This window comes from Mus caroli, chromosome 2 (assembly GCF_900094665.2).
Source record: "Mus caroli chromosome 2, CAROLI_EIJ_v1.1, whole genome shotgun sequence".
In the NCBI taxonomy this organism is placed as follows: domain Eukaryota; kingdom Metazoa; phylum Chordata; class Mammalia; order Rodentia; family Muridae; genus Mus; species Mus caroli.
The window spans coordinates 34,009,709-34,030,889 of NC_034571.1; the positions used below are offsets into that span (position 1 = coordinate 34,009,709).

At 37.9% G+C, this 21,181-nt stretch overlaps 1 protein-coding gene across 7 annotated transcripts in view; it reads right to left on the reverse strand.

Annotated features, from left to right (window-relative positions):
- The window catches only part of Dennd1a (DENN domain containing 1A), a 474,661-nt gene that overhangs the window by 321,197 nt on the left and 132,283 nt on the right, over window positions 1-21,181 (reverse strand). For 6 of the 7 annotated variants that reach the window (XM_029474571.1, XM_021183620.1, XM_029474570.1 and 3 more), the window contains one exon: window positions 9,009-9,058. In XM_029474571.1, coding sequence (XP_029330431.1) covers window positions 9,009-9,058 — 50 coding nt within the window. Of the gene's footprint in view, window positions 1-9,008; window positions 9,059-12,597; window positions 12,619-21,181 lie in introns of those variants that run through there. The other variant, XM_029474572.1, reaches the window with a different exon arrangement.

Consider the following 21,181-nt stretch of genomic DNA (forward strand, 5'->3'; position numbering starts at 1 on the left):
AAAAAAAAAAAAAAAACAAACTCAAGAGTAGCTTGGGAACTGAGTCAGGCCCAGTGAGTTCTAAGAAGAACATCATAAACACTGGAAAGGAAAGGGGACAAGGCTATGTCCCCTTGAACCTTTGACACTTTCTGAACTTTGAGGAACATATTATCTTAGAGGGCAGGAGTACCAAATGTTAAGCAAGTTAACAAATTAAAGCAATGTTTCAAGCTATTAAACGGGCAAAAATTCTTGTATCAGTATAAAATAAGCCAACTACATATAAAAACAATGTAAAGCAGAAAATATCTAGTAAACAATTTAAAAGAATACTAACAACCAGAATAATATAAAACTCTTTTAGGTTACAAATGCTTCAAAATACACATTTTTTAAAATCCATTTACCAGTTATCCAGTATATCACTTTTTTTAAAAATGTAAAACATTTATCCCAAACTCTAATATATAAGTTTACACTAATATTTTAGAAACTGGCAATGAATTAAACCATGGAATTCAGCAACTTGTATGGATCACACATATACTATATTTTTCAAAGTATACTCAAGTTGATAAGACACTGACTTTGTTAAAATATTCAAACTGATGCCAAGTTACCAATTGTCAGTAGAAATGAAAAAACATTTCTTAACAGGCCTTTTTCAAAAACAAGACTATATTGTCTTTGGGTGGGCTATGAATTAAAATTTCAAATATAGAATAGACTGACTTTCTAAAGCTCCCTCATACAAGACACAAAAGAAAAGTAAAATTAAAGAGATTTTCAAGGTATCCCAGCACAAAGGTCAAGGGCCTTGCCTAGTTATATTTAAGGAAACAAGTCTACCCCCTTGGAGAGTGCTTCAAGCACAGGAAAATGGCTCAGAAAGACAAGGAAGTGTTCCACTCTCCTTATTTAACTAGGGACGTGAAAAACAAGGTGACAATTTCAAAGCCATGTGGCAATAAAGCAGGTGTAAGTAATGCTATCCCCCACCTTACAGCTAGGGGAAGGAACACATTTCCATAAAAGTTATAGAGCTGTCAGGGGGACACCAAATGCTCCCTTCTTATGGCTGTTATGTTTTATCTGTAAAGCTTGGAAACTGTGTTACTATGGTGATTTAATACTATGTTTTAAAGGGGGATTATATGATTAATTTTAACAAGGTTGAGAAGTGAAGATGTGTGAGAAACAAGATTCTAGCTCACATAATTAAAGTGATCCAGGAGAAAAGTGAGCCTCAGTGGGGGAGGGGAAGACTGTTTTTATTAAAATACTTAATGCAACAGGTTTAGAAAAGCCCAAGATACAAATAAAGTCACGTTTTTGTGAACTGTTACTATGTGATCCTACCAAATGTGATTCATTATTTTGCTTTTGAGGCTTGATGTTATTCCTAGAATGTGCAAAATGAAAAGTAGAAAAGAAGGCTATTGATAGGACTAAAAAACAAAACAAAAAAGATCTCTAGGAAAAGGACCCAGTATGAAAATGACTTGACCTGCAAATTGGCTTCCATTAATTCCCTACTCTTCTCACTGCCATTAAAAAATGGTTTTTAAAAAAGTATGCATGACTACACTATAAGATCAAAGAAAGATTCATTGCTGATCAGCTTGATACAAAGCCCAGCCCAGTTACCTCTACCTGGGCCTTAACTTAGCAAGTTCCTTAAAACCAGCTTTCAGCAGCTCAGTTTCTATACATGGAATAATTGTGAGGAGCTATCACTCAACCCAAAGTATGTTTTAGGAATCAGTGGGATAATCATTTATTTTAAAAGGCCAATCCTTAGTAGAAATAATTAATAAAAGGTAGGAGGCAAGCTGCTACTAACTTATTGAAGATAAAATTCACAGGAAGGTCATGATTTACAGAGACTCCCTGACCAATTCAGCTTTTTAACACCTGAGCAGTCCTCTGGGGGACCAAATGATTCAAGTTTGCATTAAAATGAATGATTCTTTATGGGATGTTGCAATTTAGAAGGAGACACTTATTATTCTCAATCAAGTCACCTTTTTAATTCCTAGAAGAGTTGAAGTACAGGTCATCAAGAACACAAAAGCAGTAGACTCAATTTTTTTCTCTCCCCTTGGACAACATCCAAGAAACTAAATCTGTCAGGGGCAGTCAAACACAGGTTAACTTGAAGGGTTCTGAATCTCCAGGGAATGTATCACTCGCTCCGCTAACTGTGGTAGTCTAGGAAAGTATTCACTGTTTTTCATAAAAAATGACTAGGGGGTCTGCTTCCTCAAAAGCTACAATTCATTTCCTTTTAATATTAGCATCTGTAATTTCTACAAGAATCAGAGACTTCCCAATGATTAAAGCTAAAGGAACCATAGGAACCACTGATCCAATTTTCTTGTTTTATGGGTGGGAAAACTGAGGCTTAGGGTTTTGTTTTGGTTTTCAAAGTAATTAGGACTAGGGCAAAAATCCAAGCCAAGTTGTGGTTCAATGTCCTTTCCATCCTGCCATGCTGCTCTAAACACAAGGCCAGTCCTCCCCTAGAAGTCTCACCTCAGGTTAAGGAACTAAATTATGATAAGAATCCAAAGTTGTCTTGGCAAATGGACTGTGCATCTCATTAAGCTCCAGAAAGCACATTTGAACACCAGCCTAGCTGACCAGGACCCGGATCACCCTTAGGTACTCCTCCCACACTTAGAATGTACAAAACAAGGGAACAGATCAAGAACGAAGCCCAGATTGTAACTGTCATGCTACTTACTCTATAAATGCTCATCAGCTGTTCAAGGTCCTCCTCACCCTATTTTGTTTAGTATCAGAGTTGCAAGAACAGCATGAAGTATGTGGAGACAAAGTGTGAGTGAGTCCAGTCATTCAGTAAGAAATGAGATTTTTACATGTCAGACTCACTTTAAGCTTACCCATTTTACATACTGAACTACAACTACACAGGGTGATATAGTATGTGCTGGAAATATGTGCCGAACAACAAAAACAAAAACCTAATAACTCACATGGCTGACTATCGCATTGGACAGCAGCTTCTCAGAGATGTCAACACTGACTCAAAGGCTGAGATGGAATGGCCACACCAGGCTCAAGAAACTGGGTATTTCCAGCAAAGGAAAAAGCTATGCAAAGATCTTTGGAGTTGAAAGGAACTGGGCACATGTAGGAAAGAAAAGCATATAGGGTCACCCTAAAGCGCAAAAGATGATCAGCAGCACCACATGCGTTGCTACATAAATTGAGCACCAGGCCATGCAGAATACCTCAAACATGAGTCATATTAGATATTACCTCTTTTGGGTGGATGTGGACGGGGTGGGTGTTTGGAGTAATAAACTAATCAAAAGAAAAGCACTCATCTCAAATTTCTAAAACAACATCAAGCACAGAGTTGAACATACAAGTTAGGAAAGCCACAAAAATGTTTGAGTTGGAGGCAAATATTCAGAAGTCATTTGAACACAGGTAATACTGAACACTGCAGAAATGATGAGTAAACGAACTCAGAGAAGCAGAAGAGTATCTAGGACTCATTTACAGAAATATCAGCTGAGCAGTAGATGGAAAAGGGACCATGAAAGGAAAAAGAAACTACCTCCAGGCAGAACAAACAGGAGGGAAGGTCACCTGTCCTGATGTATCAAGATGGGAAGGGAAAATGTCTATCTCTGTGAGTGATAAGAAGGCCTTGGGTGGCCATGATAAGAACAGTTATAGCTGAAAGACAAAAGCAGGAGAGGCTGAACGGGGCTGAGGAAAGAGTTAGCTGTTATAGAGGATTTTTGCAAGCACTACAGAACCAGACAGTAATTGGGTGAGGAGAGTCAGAGGCCCGTACTGCTTTGGGATGAGAAATACCAAAAGTTGATTTTAAGCCACTGAGAATAATAACACAGGAGAACGAAGACAAAATAGTGAGAGCTGTGTTTTGTATAAGAAGCCTAGATCATCTATGCATAAGCTGTGTAAGAAAAGCTACTGTATGCCTCTGATCTCTTCTGTAAAAATCAACCATCACACTGCAAAGTGATTTTAAGGTTTATAAATCAAGAATATAGAGCAACTAGCACATAGTAAACAATGAAAACGACCTAGACTAGTATAATTATAAAACGCATGGCCCAAACTAAAACACTGTCACCCTTGCCCACTGTAGCTTACTTAGAATCACCTGAATAGCTAGCTCTCTATTGCCAAACTATCCTGTCCTGGAGTTTGTGGACCACAAAACTTTCCTATATATACACATGTTGCATTTGCCAGAGCCTCAAGCTTTTTATCATCCCTGCTCAGAAGACCAAGTGTTGAGAACAGCATGCTCCCAAGAGTTCTGGACAGGAGCAATAAATTTGCCAACTGCTAGGAAGAGTATAGCCCTTATCTGCTCAAGAAAACCACCAGACATTTCTAAGAAAAAACAAAGATCTGCCCAGACCTTATCTACCTAAGCCTGACAAATTAAATTATCACTAACCACAAATTTTAAACATATCAAAACTAGAGGAACTATAGAGAACCTAGCTCAAAGGACAGGAGTCATTAGCCTCCCTCCTGGATGTGACATGTCAAGGGGAACATCCCAAGGGCATTGCTCATTAGGCCACCCCACACCCTGTCAGCAGGGTCAATTGCCATGCTACTCTCTAATGCTATGGAAGTGACCATAAGCCACAACTCAATCCACCATTTACACTAAAGGACTAAAGTCCAGCAGAACAAACATATGAAACAGAAACAGAAATACAGGAAGATCTACACTAATGCACTAACCAAGACAACACTGTACCTATGGGGGAGCCATTTCTTCAGTTACCTAAATTTTCTACTTTTCTACATGTTGTTTCTATATATTGTTTTCAAAATAAATTACTTTATGCTGTGTTAGCTAATGGCTGCAGTATGGTAAAGAGAAAAAAAAATGTAGAATTAGAGGTAGCAGCAAATCCTCCACAAAGTAAAAGCAGAACCTTGAACACAGCATATATGTGAACCTAGCTGGGCCTTTGCTGCTCACATGCAGAACATCAAGCATGGTGACAATGTAAATAGCTTATGTTTCAACATAAAAAAAAGAACACTGCACACAGCGCCCAGCAGATAGCAGATACCAGTTCAAGTGCCAAGTAATAGCTGAGCCTCTCTGCATTTGTGGCTACATCCAAAACCACAAAATGGTGTCATTTCATTTTGTACACCTGTCATTGGTGAGTATAGAACAGAGGCATGTGTCTTACATCCTCTGAGAAAGTGCTTTCATCACTAACAGTGAACCCTTCTTGAGACAATGCAAGGACTCAGTGGTTACTTTACTCCTTCTGGACCAAGGGCTTGAAGACAGTAGTGGGTAGAAAGAAACCTGGACAGGAATGAGTTCCTTCCCCAGCACTGTGACTGTGGTTATGATGGATCTTGACCTCTCTCCTGTAAAATGGAATGTCCTAGGCAGATGCTGTACTCTCAGACCCTGTAGGCGCATTCTTAAGAGCCTCCTGTGCCCAATCTCTCATGGTACATGGCAGCCTCCCCAGCAGGCTCCATCTGCTCTGGCTGTACATCTACAGGCTCACTCAGGGTTTTCTCCTCTGCTTTGCTCTGTGGTACATATGGGGTGTTAGGCTCACTTTTCTCCATACCTACTTCTTATTGGCCTGGCAGACTCAACACAAGTCTCACCCACTACAACAAGTCCTCTGTGAGCATGTTACTCTTCTGTTACCACCCCATCCTTTCAAACAGTGTTTAAAATGCCTTTACAGAATGTCTTGAATTAAACTGGGAAATGCACAGAGCTAAGAGCTTTAAATTTGAGACCATTTCTTTTTTTTTTTTTTTTNAAGATTTATTTATTTATTTATTTATTATATGTAAGTACACTGTAGCTGTCTTCAGACACTCCAGAAGAGGGAGGGAGTCAGATCTTGTTACGGATGGTTGTTAGCCACCATGTGGTTGCTGGGATTTGAACTCCGGACCTTCGGCAGAGCAGTCGGGTGCTCTTACCCACTGAGCCATCTCACCAGCCCCTTGAGACCATTTCTATATTCTGCATCTACCTCAACACAATGGGACCTGTCCTGAATAAGCATTTGATTACACAACAGATGGTAATCTGGCCACTGCTGAAGGAGTAAGGGAAGGAGTGACCAGTCAGGGAAGCACTTGACTAGAGTCAGGCACTCAGAGCTAATTTTTCTTCCTTTCCCCCACCCCCTGATTTCTCTATTTTTTGGTGACTACTCTTTCTCTACAAGGTAGTCTAGTGGGAGATGAAATTTAGGACAGATTATAAGCCTAATAGGACCTTAGATGAGTCATAATCCTCCACACTCAGACAATTTCAAATGAAGAACACTTTGTTGCTCTTCTCTCTTATAGCCAGATGATAAAATGAGGTAATACATGAGAAAGGCTCTCTTCTACAGAGCTACCAGCATTATTATTTTTGATAAGTCCTAGTTTCAGAAAGAACAACCTTAAAACAGCACAAGAGATGGCAAGATATCAGTGCTGACAGGAGATTTGATGAAGACTGTGCAAGCCCCACTCTTGGTACAGAATAGAGTGTCAGAAGGTTGCATGGCTGTTCCCTAAGGTAGAAAGACACAGACGCAGAGGTCAGGAAGAGCCATTACCAGGCACTGGTCACCTCTCGCCCATGCTGCTCTATCCGCAAGTCAATCAGTTCCACAGACCTGAGCACACTTGTAGACCTCAGAATTTGGGTTCATTTATTTGACACTGCTAACAACTAATTAAAAAAAAACTGACATCAAAACCTCTGTATTTCTCATAAATGAGTCTAATTGTGATGATCTCTTCTATATTAAAGTATGTCAACCTAAGAGGTACAAAAGAAGAGAAAATACAATCTCCCAAATAAAGTGGGATATTTTTTATTTTGCTTTTTTGAAGCATCTGTAGAAGTCATTTTAAGGAATATAATACAATATTAAGACAAGCTATTGCATATTGAATATCAAAATAATGTTGCAAAAGAAAAAAATAAAGAGCACCACTTGTATGAGTGATTTGAACAGATGTGTTTTACAAGAAAAGTAGTTTTCCGATAACAGTAAGGAAACCTCCAATGTTACAGGTAACAAAAAAGAGACAGAGAGACAGAGAGGGGAAGATATTTCAGAACTATCCCTGAAGGGGTGCTACTTTTATTCTATTTCAGAACATAATCATCCAGATGGTCAGGTAATTAGGGTGGTATGTGCAGAGTAAATGAGAGCTATGTATTTGTATGTACTCGTGTACATACTACATTACGGTTGGAAGTGTCGCCTAATATTAGTTTACAAAGTTAATTAAAGAACACTTATCCAAGAAAATCACCATTCTAACAAACAGTCCTATCAAGATGTCTTCTTATATATTTTGTTACATTAACTTGTATAACTGTGGTTTTTCATAATCTGTAATACAGTTCTTAGGTGGCTAGAAATTTTATATATTCCTGACTCATACACATAAATACAAAATTTGTATTGAACATCTCTCAACAATACTCTATACTTCTTGGTATTTATATATATATATAGAAGCTCTAGGATACGGAGGAGAGAAGAGGCTCTCATTACAAAGACAGACCCTCTTAAAATCAAGGCTATTCTGTTCTGAGCAGGGACCCGCTACTAAAACATGCTGGTGCTGGGTTTTAAAAGCTCTAAGTCTGAAAGCACTGCAATGGCTGATTGGCTTAAAATCGACACGTGAGAAGCAGGGAGTACACTGATGCTGAGTGGCTGGCAGCATTCCAGAGCTGCTTTTAGGACTCAAACTCCTATGGCTACTAAGTCTCATCCCACACCACTCTTAGGCTTCATTTATGCCAAATGAACCAGGATACTAGTCTTACAACATATAGAAGTGAACTCAGTAGCACACTCTCCACATGCTCTCTAAACCACTCAGATCCTTTAGTTCATGCCTTACTTGTGGAAGCTACACATACATCATAGAATCTTCTTAAAGAAGGCTTACACTTATACAGCTTTCTTGGAATATGTTATGAAATTTATTAGTTATAATTTATGCAATTTTCTACAAGCTCGATAACTCTAAAAGTGGGATTGAGGGGGGAAAAGACATAATGTACATACAGTCTCAGTTCAATTTCCCAAGAAAAAAACAAAACGAGACAAAAACTAGATAAATGATCACAAAAATAATGCTTCACTGGAATGGAGACTACAGCAAACAGTTCTTGAAAATAAAATAAAGATCATCACCTTGCCATTTTGTTAACATTAAAAGGTTACAATTAAAGATGGTTAAAATGAAGTTTTTGAAAAAATGTTGCCATTGTGCCCTGGATTATTTACAAACAAAACGAGCCTCATCACATTTCAGTTATCCCAGAGTTCTTAAATGTGTACCTTTCCCCATAAATCACTCCTTGTGAATACTAAAACTATGAATACTAAGGACTACTTAGGAATTGTGTATGTTTTAGTATTCATGCCTATAGAAAATGCCAATTCCCCAGAGACACTATCTTCAGTCACTTAAACCAAATGTAAAACTACCTAGCAACAAATCTTTTAAGTACCAAAATGCTTCTAAACAAGATAGGTCCACATCTATTTAAATTTAGAGCTGAAACCAAGAGTTAACAAACCATAAAGCCAGACAGTCATAGGTTATTTGTTTAAGCCAAATATATTTAATATTTAAATGCAAATTCAACAGTATTGAATTAAATACCAACCATTCTTAATCATAGTTTACGTCTGATAACCAAAATCAAAAATTTGGAGCCACACAAAATACATCTCACAAACTGTGCAAAACATAGCTCTAAGTTTTGTTTTGTTTTATTTGTTTGTTTGTTTTTGATAGTGTCAATAAAATTCTCAAGAAAGGAGAATATTGCAACTCTCCTTGGAGCAGAGGTACGTTAAATCATGGTTAAACAGACAGAATGTTAAGAATGGCATGGCTTTTATTTTCTATAGCAGGTTTATTACTATTACTCTTTTTTTTTTTTTTTTTTTGACTAATAAAGTTTGAAAATCTGACACTACCTGTCCACATAGAAGGGAAAACAAAACTTGGTCAAAGTCTGTAGAACTTCCTGTGGAAAGAAAGAGAGATAATTTAAACATCTATTGGGACCAATAAATCTAACATTAATCACAGAACACCATCTAGCAACTTTACCGTTAAGAAAGAAGAGACAGATGAAGAAATATGTGCTTTATCAATTACATGGAAGGAGTACCAGGCAGTCAATCATGAGAAATAATAAACATGATCAAACTTCATTAAAAATGAAAAATTAATCAAGAATCACACATGGGCAAGCAGCAGGAGCCATGCAGGAAAGCTCCGAGGGGAGGGAGGTGCTTGGGTTGCTGCGTGTTAACACCCCTCCAGGGACCATCTCCAGCCTGACCATATGGATCAGAGTGAATAACACTGAGCCACATGGGTTTGGCCTGGCAGGGCCGCTGTTGCTGGCACTGTTTTTGCCTGTTACCTAGGAACAGAGGGGGCCAGGATTAGACAAGGCTTCCCAGCTTCAATAGGCCAAATTATAGCAGAGTAGAAAGCCAACTTGAAGATAATTGTTCCTGGAAATTTTTAACTTCATTTTTAGAGTTTAAAACTTCATTTGGTTGCTTTATCAAGAAGTTGTCATATAGGAATTTTGGAATCAAACTATGACCACTGTTTTTAGTAAAATATCATTATCTTAATTAGACATACTTACCTGTTTGAAAGGCATGAAAATGTTTTTACAAATGCTGAGGCACATCAAGGCAAACACACTATTCAGGAGAAGGCACAAGAAGTAGCAGCATCTCGAAAACTTATTTATAAAAGACAGCGTTCTTACATTAAGAGGAGAACATTGGGACATGTAACACAATATGGGTGGGGAACTTTTCCTAATAGACACAATTTACACACACAGCTAAGCACAGCTAACCACATATACAAGTAATTAACTATTACTCCCTTCATAGAATTTTCTATAGCTTGACTTAATTTGACCACAGGTTTGAACAGCCTACAGTTGGTATTTAACATAAGGTCACTGACCAGTGTTATAAAAGTTATATTTTTTAAAAAGTATTCCTTTCATGAATCTGATTTTGTTTTTAACTATTTAAAATCCCAACCTCAAGACAAAATGAAGAACACTTTTTTTTTTTTGGGGGGGGGGCATCATTGGGAAACTGGTTCAAATTAAAACAATCCTGCCTGTTGCAAATACTAATCCAAGTGATAAATTAAAGATCAGTTTACAAATGTAGCACTTTTCTAACCAATAATAATGAATTATCAATGCTAACTGAATTGATGCTTCTCGCTTCATTTATTTTTAAAACCAGTTCTATCATTCAAGAAATAAACCACATCAATCTAATAACCCACTCAGTGAAGCAGAAATCACATTGACTTGCTCTGCCAGTGTGTGTTCTGCCAACACAGTTCAACTATGCATATCCTAGTTTTAATATCATCTTGGATTGGGTCTACATACATCACAGCACTGTTAAGGCATGCCATAAAATAGCAGACTGAAAAAGTAGCTAAGAATATAAGCATATTTTGAGAGGAATTATCTACCAACTGGACATTCTTGGAGGCATTCAGTAGTCTACCTATTGTGGTTTTAAACCAGTAATGTGTAGCTAAAATAGAGCATTATATAGGGATCAGCTTCTCTGTAGATATTATTATCAGTCAGATGCTGGAAAAGAGACTGTATAAAACACCCATTTTAATGGAATTATAAAAATAAATTAGCCACATACAAAACTCCCATGATACCATGACACCAAAAGGCATATTTCAACTTAATACACATTCTTTTAAAATACCATGTGCTCATTCATTGCCAACATCAGCAGCTACAAAGGCAGCCATCTTTTTACTCCTCAAAAGTTTCAGGTATAGAAAGCACTTCTCTACTCTATGCTGGAGTTGCTCTGGCAAAAGGCCTCAAAAGATTTTTGAAAGAAAGGACCCCCATGGCTACAAGAAAGCATTGTGCTCTACAGCAGAGTCAAAGAAATCGAATATGCCCAACTTATTACTCACTACAATATAGAAACTACTTGCCACTTTCTTATGTCAAAAGTAATGACCAAACATGAACTTAACTGACAAATAATATTAGAACAAATATGGACATGACCAGTATAGGCTGAGTATAGCCCACCTCCCACAAACTCTCCTTTCTATACAACAAAGTAGTAGGGTAGGAGGAAAGACGGTATGTAGGAAAATGCAGGCTTCGTATTTGCATATTACCGTATGTTTCTTCATGTTTGTGATGCCACAAGAGCTTGATATTTCAATTTAAGTCAAACAAGATGGTAGTGTGCTGTCAGAGGGGCAAAATGAGCATCTATCTGGTAATAGGCACAATCACATGATTTCAATCAGAACTAAATATCTACTTCTGAGTTTGGGGAGAGAAAGACAAGAAAGGAAAACAACCAATGTTCTTTGTAAATAAAAGCTGCCAAAATAAACCAATTTTCTGCATTCTGATGCTTGCATTATATATAAATATTCAGTTACCTTATCCTCTTTGTCCAAAGAAAAACACAATTATTCAGATATGGAAAGACCACTCTCCAAGGGAGAGGGGAATAAAACCCTGATTTGAATATTTTTGAGCCTTCTAGTTATTGCAGAGTATCCCAGAATCTTTCAACACTAATTTTACTGAGGAAATAATCATCAACCAGTTCCCAACCCCCCCCCCTTTCTCTCAACAACTATGTCTGGCTAGGGAACTTGGTTTGTAGATGTCAATTTTGCTGTTTTTCTCCCCTACACAAGCTTTTTCAGCCAGCCAGCCTCAGCTCAGCCTCCACTCCTGTAACATAAAGGGGATCTCAGAAATGCAGGGCAGTGGATGAAATGTAAACGACCTCATTGCAAAGGTGGGGGTGGGGAGGACTGTGTGCCAGTTCTCTAGATCAATTCCCAAGTTTATATTTTCACAAATCTTTTTATATACAGTTTGATTTTTTAACATTTTAATGAGAATAAATAAATAAATAAATTAATATGAATCTATAGTAGCTAGTCACCACAGCTAAAGTGCAGGGCATGAACTAGATCCCAGGAGGGAACCAGTACACCATGTCACCACTGGCTTTAGGACATTCGCCACCTGGTTCCATGTCCCCAGGTTCCAACTCTTTTCATAATCAAAACACTGCTGACATTATAAACCCCAGATGGGTTTTCTAAAATCCCTCCCAATCAATATATCCAACACATAACTTATTGGAGACAACACTGAGCTCATTGATTAAGGTGAGTTTGGTAGCAAAGTTTTCAAAATAAATGAGACAAGAAAATAGCAGTCAACCTCTTTGTGTCACCAGACAATTTATGAAATAGGCAATTTTCAAAATGCTTTTCTTTCTAACGAAATATATGAGTTTTCATGTGAGAAGAAGCAGGAGCGGGGAGGGGAGCAGTCACACAATCCTTTCAGTTATGCATATATTAAGCAGGCAACTGTATGGGAGCAGGAAAGCAACCTCCACAAAGCTCTGTCCACCAGGAGACCAAGTCAACACAGCCAAGGCAACGGAAATCAGAGATGAACTCAGGTTCATCTTACCTAATGGAAAGTCTCACCTTAGGTTAGAAAGCCCATCAAGAGAATGTTCCTCACTGTGGAGAAAGAGGGGTATATTCCAACACTGAGACATTCTCTGAAGAACTAAGTAAAGTTTTATATTTATAGTATCTATTATAGAGTCCTATATGAGAGTAAAGCTTTGAAGAACAAACTCAATGAATTTATCTGAGACTGTTAATCATGAGGTTTCACCGTATCTCTCTAAATGTGGGCTTTGAAGGGATATGGGTAATCCTGTAACAGACATCCTTTCCTAAGCCAAATACTTTGTTTTCATCTTCAATAAAACCTATAAACAAAAATAACTTCTATTTGGCAGATGAAAACAGCAGTCAGACACAGACATACATACCCGACAAGTAACTACCCTCTGAAGGACAAATGTGACCTTACAGTGTCTGTCAGTAAAGTACACTGAAATGAGGCACAGCCCTCATAATTAAAAGAAGGGAGGGGGAAAGTTGTGCAAGAAAACATCTAAGAAGTATTGTGAATAAATAAATGTATTTTAAAATATATAAAACTACAATTAGCCTTTCAGGGCACCTTAAAAGCTTACAGAGCAGCTGATCATTTACCTTGGGGGAGAGAGGATAAAAAGGAAGGCAGCCAGTGGGAGAACATTTCCTCAGTTTTATATTTAATTTGTTTGTTAATTTCAAAATCATAGGTACATGAGGAAAAGAGAAGCTCAAATTCCTCGCATACTGTGTTCAGATTGGTTTTTAGGCACATGAGGAAAAGCCGACCTTCCCACTCCTCCAAGCAAGAGCAGCATCACTGACAGCACAGGAAGCCAGTGACTGATCTTAAAACCCAAGCTGAAAGTTACAGAGCACACATGATCCAAACATACAAAAAGCTAACAGAATTTGTACTTTAGGCCTTTTCAAGCTAAGGCCAGGGACTCCAAGGAAAAGCTAACAAAGGTTTTTAGTGTTTATGATTAAGAACAGTAAAGCAGAGGCTCCTGGAAGCTTAATTAGCATAAAGTTCAAGGATGTTAATCACAAGTTTCCTAACTGTAAAATCAGTAAATAAAATTTTATTTTTCAATATAAGCATCAAATTAAATTCAAGATCCATATCATGGTTAAAATCTCTTATTTTTCCTCTTCCAGTGCGAAAAAGAGGCTTTGAATAAGGGGTTTCACAGAATGGTCTTTCAACACTGAACATGAAAGGCAGGTCAGTTTTTAACAACACTGCTCAAATGCGCTGTGCTAATTTTCTCTTTTATGAATATTCAATATTTACTCCCAGTTTACTTTTTATAAATTTTAGTTTTTAGCAATACATGTAATTTTGAATTGTACCTAACATTAGAATCAATGTGGTAATGTAAAGATAACATTAGAATCAAGTAAATTCATCATAATCTATAAGTGTATCATGCAATTTCTTCCATATAATCTTTTTTTAAAACTCATACTGGGACCAAGCCCACGGCCTTGGCATTTCAAGTGAGTACTCTACCAGAGAATGACCTTCCCAATATTCTAAACATATGTTAACTTTTCACATACATTATCAAAGACTTTTAAAGATCCACGTTTGCACAGTAGTGTATGACCTCAAGTTCAAAGTAAAAAATCCATGTTTTTTAAAAAACAAATTTAGTTTAACATCTTGTGTTCTTTCCTTTCATCCAAATAATCCCCTACAGACAAGTTATTCTGTGGTCACAATATTAAAAAGCATCCTCTATCTCAAAAGTTTATCTAACGAACTTTAAACTCCACAGCAAAGAGTTAAAAACCAGAGAGGCCTGTGCCAAATGCCAATACAATTTTTAGGGTTGGTGTCAAACAGTTCCAAAGTGAACAAATGATTTGGTTCCCATTTCATTCAATTCACATTTTGTGACATCAGTGGTACAGAAGTAGACTTCACTTTACCCTTCTAAACTGTTTTAGCTTGATCGTTTCCTTAATCATTTATATTCCTGTTATCTGAGCAAGTGTGTTACCAACAATTCTAAAAGGAAAGGGAAAAGGCCTCAAGTCAGCAAATACTACAGCAACAGGGTAGATGCAATAAAACTACAAACACAATTTCCCTCAAGAAGTTATTTGCCCTCAGGAAAATACTATTTAGAGAAAGAAAGAAAGAAACAGAGAGAGAGAGAGAGAGACAGAGAGAGACAGAGAGAGAAATGAAGGAAAAAAGAGCACTGATAAAATACTATTTTGTAAGCATATTAAAAGCTGTCAGCTTTTAAATATTTTAAATGCACACAAAAATGTGCACAGATGGGCATCTTTTCTGCTCACATTAGTCTAGAAAAAAAATCTTTCATTATCAAGCTCAAAGTCCTTGAATTTTTTAAACTTAATTGTGCCTCTATTTCTTAGAATTCACACCCCAAGGCCAAAGCTTTCCTGCCACCAGTCCTTCAAATCTGACTTGGACATTACACGGGAGGAGGCTCCAAGCCTCCCCGAGGTCTCACTCCTTTTACAACACACGAAAAAGCAGTCGATAATGGGCCCATGCTGAATTCACTGCTCCCCACGTCTCCTCTTGGGACACAAGCCTAGCAGATGTGATAAAAACTGTGTCAGAGAAGTGGCTCTAGTTTGTGCCTTAATGACAACTTAAACCTCTAAACCAATACAACCAAAAGATGAACAGAGCTGCCTGTTACCTCTCTCTGCTGCCAATCTTCCAATACCTTGGAACTAAATTAGCGCCTCTCCCCACAACTTCCCCTGCCACCCCTCAAAATCTATTCTAATTTTAAAAGATAAATGAGTTCAGAAAACACACTGGTGGCACAAGTGTCTGGGTGCTGTGTGTGTGGATGTCCTATAATTAAGCGCTGACACTTATTTCATAGAGTTTGTATTTTCTCAAGGTATGATTGAACATTCAGATGTCATAAAAGACTGCCTACTAAACTCCCTCTGATCACCACCCCAGTACCCATATTCACATATACCGCTGGGAGATTTACAGCCTCCAAAAAAAAAAAAAAAAAATGCTTCAAGGTCTAAAGATTATTTTTAAACATGTTCAAATATAAGAGAGGTGATATTCCAAGTTAATGAAACATTCTAATTATTAAAATTTATACAGGACAATTTCTTAAACCATAGGCGGTTATACTTTTCTTTTAACTCATAAGAACTCTTTGTCTTATCTAATGATATGGTACCATAAAAATCTACTTAAATGTGTACCTCTGATAACATTTTCTAAATTCTATAATTCAGCCTTCAGATGATGGGTCTTTTAACCCAGTATCTTGAAAGCCTATTCAGCCACAATTGCATACCCACTTAATCAGCAATCATTGTTCTGGGATGTGGGACTTTGTTGTCAAGACAAGCACCAAAACCTTTTTTTAAAAAAAATTTTTTTTTTCAGAACTGGCATAAGAAAAAAGTGATCTTTGTCAGACAAGGACAAATTTATGCAAATCTTTTATAAACATTCACAAACATTTATTTAGCTTTTGAAATGTTGGCCTCATTTGAGAGCATGAAAATGAGGGGGAAGTAGGAAAACGCAAAGGACAGCTTAGAAGCTGGCACGCTACATAAATATTCAGAAGGAAGATTATAGGATTCATGTTAGGCTGTCTTAGGCTTCTCCAAAGTCCACATAGAATAGCAAAGAACAAAACTAACGAGAAGTGCAGCAGATGTTAGACAATGCATCGGCCTCTTTTCCTCTCTCACTTGGCTATACTTGGACGCTTTTATATTTCCTTTCAATATGGTTAGGTCATTCAAGGATTCTCCTATAGACTCTGTATTGTGGCTACAGATCTATAAGCTGGGGGTCTGTCAGCTTTCCAAAAGTTTCCAATGAAAAGGCATTATGCAAATTCTACCTCTCTTACCCTCTTTCAGGGGGGAAAAAAGCCTCCAGTATGCAGTCATCAGAGTATTGGAAGCCCCAGCCTTCATTTCTGTATGGCTGTGTTTGCCTCAGGGCCACGCTGCTTGTTTTGACAGTGGATCCCCCTAGATAGTTGGGATTAGTCGAGCTTGTTTGGATAAACTTGAAATCAAGGCCTTCTCTAGGTAGACAGCTAGATGTAGCTACCGAGTTTCCAGCTGCCTCCTCCTTTCATCCCCAAACAACTGCAGATTCACAGTAGCTATCACAGCCACAGGCTATGTCACATACATAAGTACAAAATTAAAGGCTGCTAAAAGAAGCCTTTGTAAGTCTTAGTGCTAAAATAAGGAATCTGTACTGCTTGGTTTATACAAATTATTCTAGCACTACCAGTATGGAACTGAACCTATCAGTTAACAAGGCATGTTAATCAAGGCTCCTAGCTTATTCTGATAGACAGGATCATGGTTTAGTATTCACCTAACCTCCACTTATTAGCTCTTACATGAGGATAATAGCTGAAAATGTTGAAAAGGAAATAGCAGCCTTTATTTATCCAGTGCCAGGGAATGTTAGAAAGATACCATCAACAAACACTGCAAGTAGAAAGCAGGAATCAAAGTGTAAATATTAGACCTGCTTTGGAAAGAGTATTATTTAGGAATGATTAAACAGGGTTCCACTGCACAGCCATCTCTATTTCACAACTAATATTTCTCCAATCTTACAGTGAAAGGAGGACAGGAGGAGGAGTTAGGACTGAGGAAACTTACAGTCAGAACACACTGATGGCATTCTGTACTGAGACAGAAGGCAGGTGATATGAAACACTAGCAAAATAAGAAAACTATGTAAGAGGTTTCCTAAAATCTAGCATTCAATATTTTACTCTTTTTTTAATCTCTTCAGAAGGCTAGCAAAATATAAGAATAGAATTCAACCTCATATATATGTTTTATTTTACTCCAGTTTCAACACACACAAACTAGCAATTACCTGTGGCTGCTTGAGACCAGCAAAGGCTTTTCTAGAACATTTTCTAGAATTTTTCTGTGACCCATAATGTTTGTAAGTCCTTTTCCCTTACAATGTCAACTCACACAAGTCAGCTTTCAATCAAATCTTTCACTCATCATCATGTATTCTCAGGAGTCAGCAGCTTAGGTCACTGTTTCAAAGAGAAGCCCTAAGTACTGAACCTATTCTAAAGCTCACTGTCATGGGCTTCACTTCTTGGATAACTTAGAACCTAAAGATCGTTTAAGAACATACCACTTTTTCTCTAAAAGCCACAGCAAATATCCCAGGGCTTGGGATCAGTTACACTTTCTAGCACATAGTTTACTTTTAAAACTACTAAAAAGGGTCAAAAGGAAAACAATAACGTAATTTGAAAGTGACAGTTAAAAAAAAAAAAGGCAACACCGCCACATTCCCACAGCCAGGCATGGTAGTACACACTTGCAACCCTAGTACTCAGGAGGCTGAGGCACAAGGATCTCCAACTTGAGGAAAAAAAAAAAAAAACAAAACTAAGCTACACAGTGAGACACTGTCTCAAAACACCGCTGCCAACACACCTACCCACCTAATCACTCCAACATACACATTTAAAAAAAAAAAGTATTACTGAAAACACTAGTGCCAGGTTTCTAGTCAGAATCTGACCAGCTGACTACAGTGAGCAAACCTGAGTAAAATGCCAGCCATACAAAACTGAAGAGGCGAATGAGGAGGAAGAGGAAAAAGAAGAACAAGAAGAGGAGGGTGAAAAAAGAAAAAAGGAGAGAGAGAGAGAGAGAGAATGAGAACTAATATTACAAAGACTCAGCAGTATCCCAAACTCTAGAAACCCTAAGACAGTGATTATTAACCTGTGGGTCATGACCTCTTTGGGGATCAAATAATCCTTTCACAGGGGTCACATATCCTGCATATCAAATATACATAATGAGTCAAACTAACAAAATTATAGTTATGAAATAGCAAGAATTCATTTTATAGTGAACACTTAGTTACCACAACATGAGAATTGTATTACTGGGTCACGGCATTAGAAAAGCTGAGAAGCACTTTCCTAGGAGGTAAAAGAACATTGCTAACCATACTGGTTCCACGGTGAACCGGCAATCACATGTGACAGTTGCTAAATGGCTAAATGTCTACAAAAGGCCTTTAAAACAGAAAACTTCTTAAAACATACAACAAAGTGTAAGATTCTTTTTCAACACCTAGCATTCACCACTGTTTTGTGGCTGGACCTACCATAAACGCATTTCCTCCTTTTCTTCACAATCCCCAAGTGAGGTCCATGGCTTTTCTAAGCCAACAAACAATTCCACAATCTATGAATTTGTCACCATCTTTCCACTTGAGATTCCTTCTGTTTGTAATTATTTCTGAAGCAGCATTAGAGGAGGGGAACTGTTTTCCTAATGACCCACTCACTATTCTGTCCTATTCCATTACTTGTCCAACATTCTGTTAGATGAAGAAAGTGGACAGCCTACTTCCTGGACCCCTCTCAAACCCTTTTCCATTTAATCCATTTCCTGGGACTTTCACTTTCTTCCCTCTCTGCAGCCTCCTCTAAGCTGTCCTTTCCACAGGTAAATTAGTAGGCTCAGTCCTCTGTTCTGGAGAGCCTCCCCAGTTCTAGGCCCAAGTTCAACATGTCAAAGATCCAGGTTCACCACCTATACAGCTCTGACCCATTCCATCTGAACAAGAAAGGTTCTCAGAGTACCACTGATTCTTTCTGGGGGTAGATGATCTATTTGTGTGACTAAGATTCAAACACTCCCCATGGCTGTTGGATTTCAAGATAACTTGTGAAGAAACACCTTAAGGTCCCTGAAACCTTTAAAAGTGTTTGAAAATATGGCAGAGGGTAAAGCAGCCCCTAAAATCAGGTCTACTTTAAGACCATCTTAGAAAGAAATGGCAATATTTTCCTAAGTGTATCATTTAAGCATGTTGCTGAACAGGTTATTTAGTAGCAAACAATGTGCTACAAACCAGGAATGAGACAGACACCAGGTATAGTGTGACCCTTACCCACATGGAATGTAAGATCTAACTGAAGAGACAGAGGCTAATGAAATAAATGCATGGATAGATCATTTAAACTGCACAGGAGCTGAGAGAAAAGAATGGAAAGCTCTAAACAAAACAGCAAAGTTTATGTATATTCTGATTTTCATATCTGAATTTAGACATAAGGGTCATGAATAACTTCTCAGAAAGTGACAGAGTGAGAGAAGCTCAAGGAGTGAGCAGAGATTCACAAGGCAAGAATGGGGAAGAGATAGAAAGAGGGAGGCAAGAGCAGCAGCAGGAGCAAAGGCTACTGAGCAAGAGATCCCAGGGCATGAGCTTTCAGGAAGCCTGGCAAGAAAAGAGGGAATGTAAAAACAAACGGATGGGTTGGCACAGGTCACAGCCCAAGGGATCCTATGTCCTGGAAGGTAGTGTTGACCTCATGCACTGGGACTCACTAGAGAGTGTAGGGCCTTATGCAGTAGGGCCTTATGCATCCCACCTACACTTTCCAACTCAGACCCATTCTCAGCCCATACAGGCTCTAGGCACTTCCTGTCTCTTGAGTTACTATAACAATCAGTGAATATAGCTGCAAACCCAGAGACTTGAATTTACTAGAAAATCAAGTGTTAAAAGTTAAGATTTATACATGACATCAAAAATGAAATAAATGGAGAAGACTATTCAAGTCAATATATGTATTAGTAGTTTTTATTGTTTATCAGTCATGTCTAAGAATATGGATTATATAGATAATTTCAAAGATTATGCTGGTATAAAGTATGAAAACAGCATATCTAAACTTTGGGGTTTTTTTCTCATATGCCAGTGGTTATTTGTTTTGGGGGTTATGTAAGTGGCTACTACAAAGAAACTGAGACTCAGATCTTATAATAAAAGTTCTACCTATGTTCAATGAGTCTATTACTAATCCCATAAAGAAGTTATCCTCTTGTAGACGAATTCGACCTTGAACATGAATAAAATTAGCTTCATATAGACTGGTGGAGGAACAGAAGACACTGTGCATCTCATACCTTGATTAGCCTTCTGTCTCCCCAGTTTCAAATACATAAGATAGCTACAGCATGCTCACTGAAGCTAAAGCCTGTCACCTAACTTACTTTCTAGTTGCAACTGTGGAATTAAAGATTTATGCTAAAGGGTCTTACAAAGGAGCAAACTTACTCCTCTACCATACTTGTGTTTCCGTGTAATAAATAGCTTAGGATGCTTACAAGTCTTAGGTTAGATGCTGTGGTATACCAGAGTTAAAAGAAAGAGAGAATAGCTTGTCTGGAAGACAAAGATAGAGTGACTATTTCACATAGCTGACTTGAGATGAGAAACTGAAAAAGAATGTTGGAAGACTTAGTTTTCAATCACCTGACGTCAGGCTCATCATCTAAATTATTTCTTTGCATTCTAGGGCTTAATACAATTTCAGATATCATCACCTTCGTATGGAGCATCAAATTCTTCTCTTCTTATCAGTGAGTGCATATCAACTGACTCACTGATAACTGGATATTACCCAGAAACTTAGAATACCCAAGATACAATTTGCAAAACACAAGAAAATCAAGATGGAGGAAGACCAACGTGTGGATATTTCGCCCCTTCTTAGAATAGGGAACAAAATACCCATGGAAGGAGTTACAGAGACAAAGTTTGGAGCTAAGAAAAAAG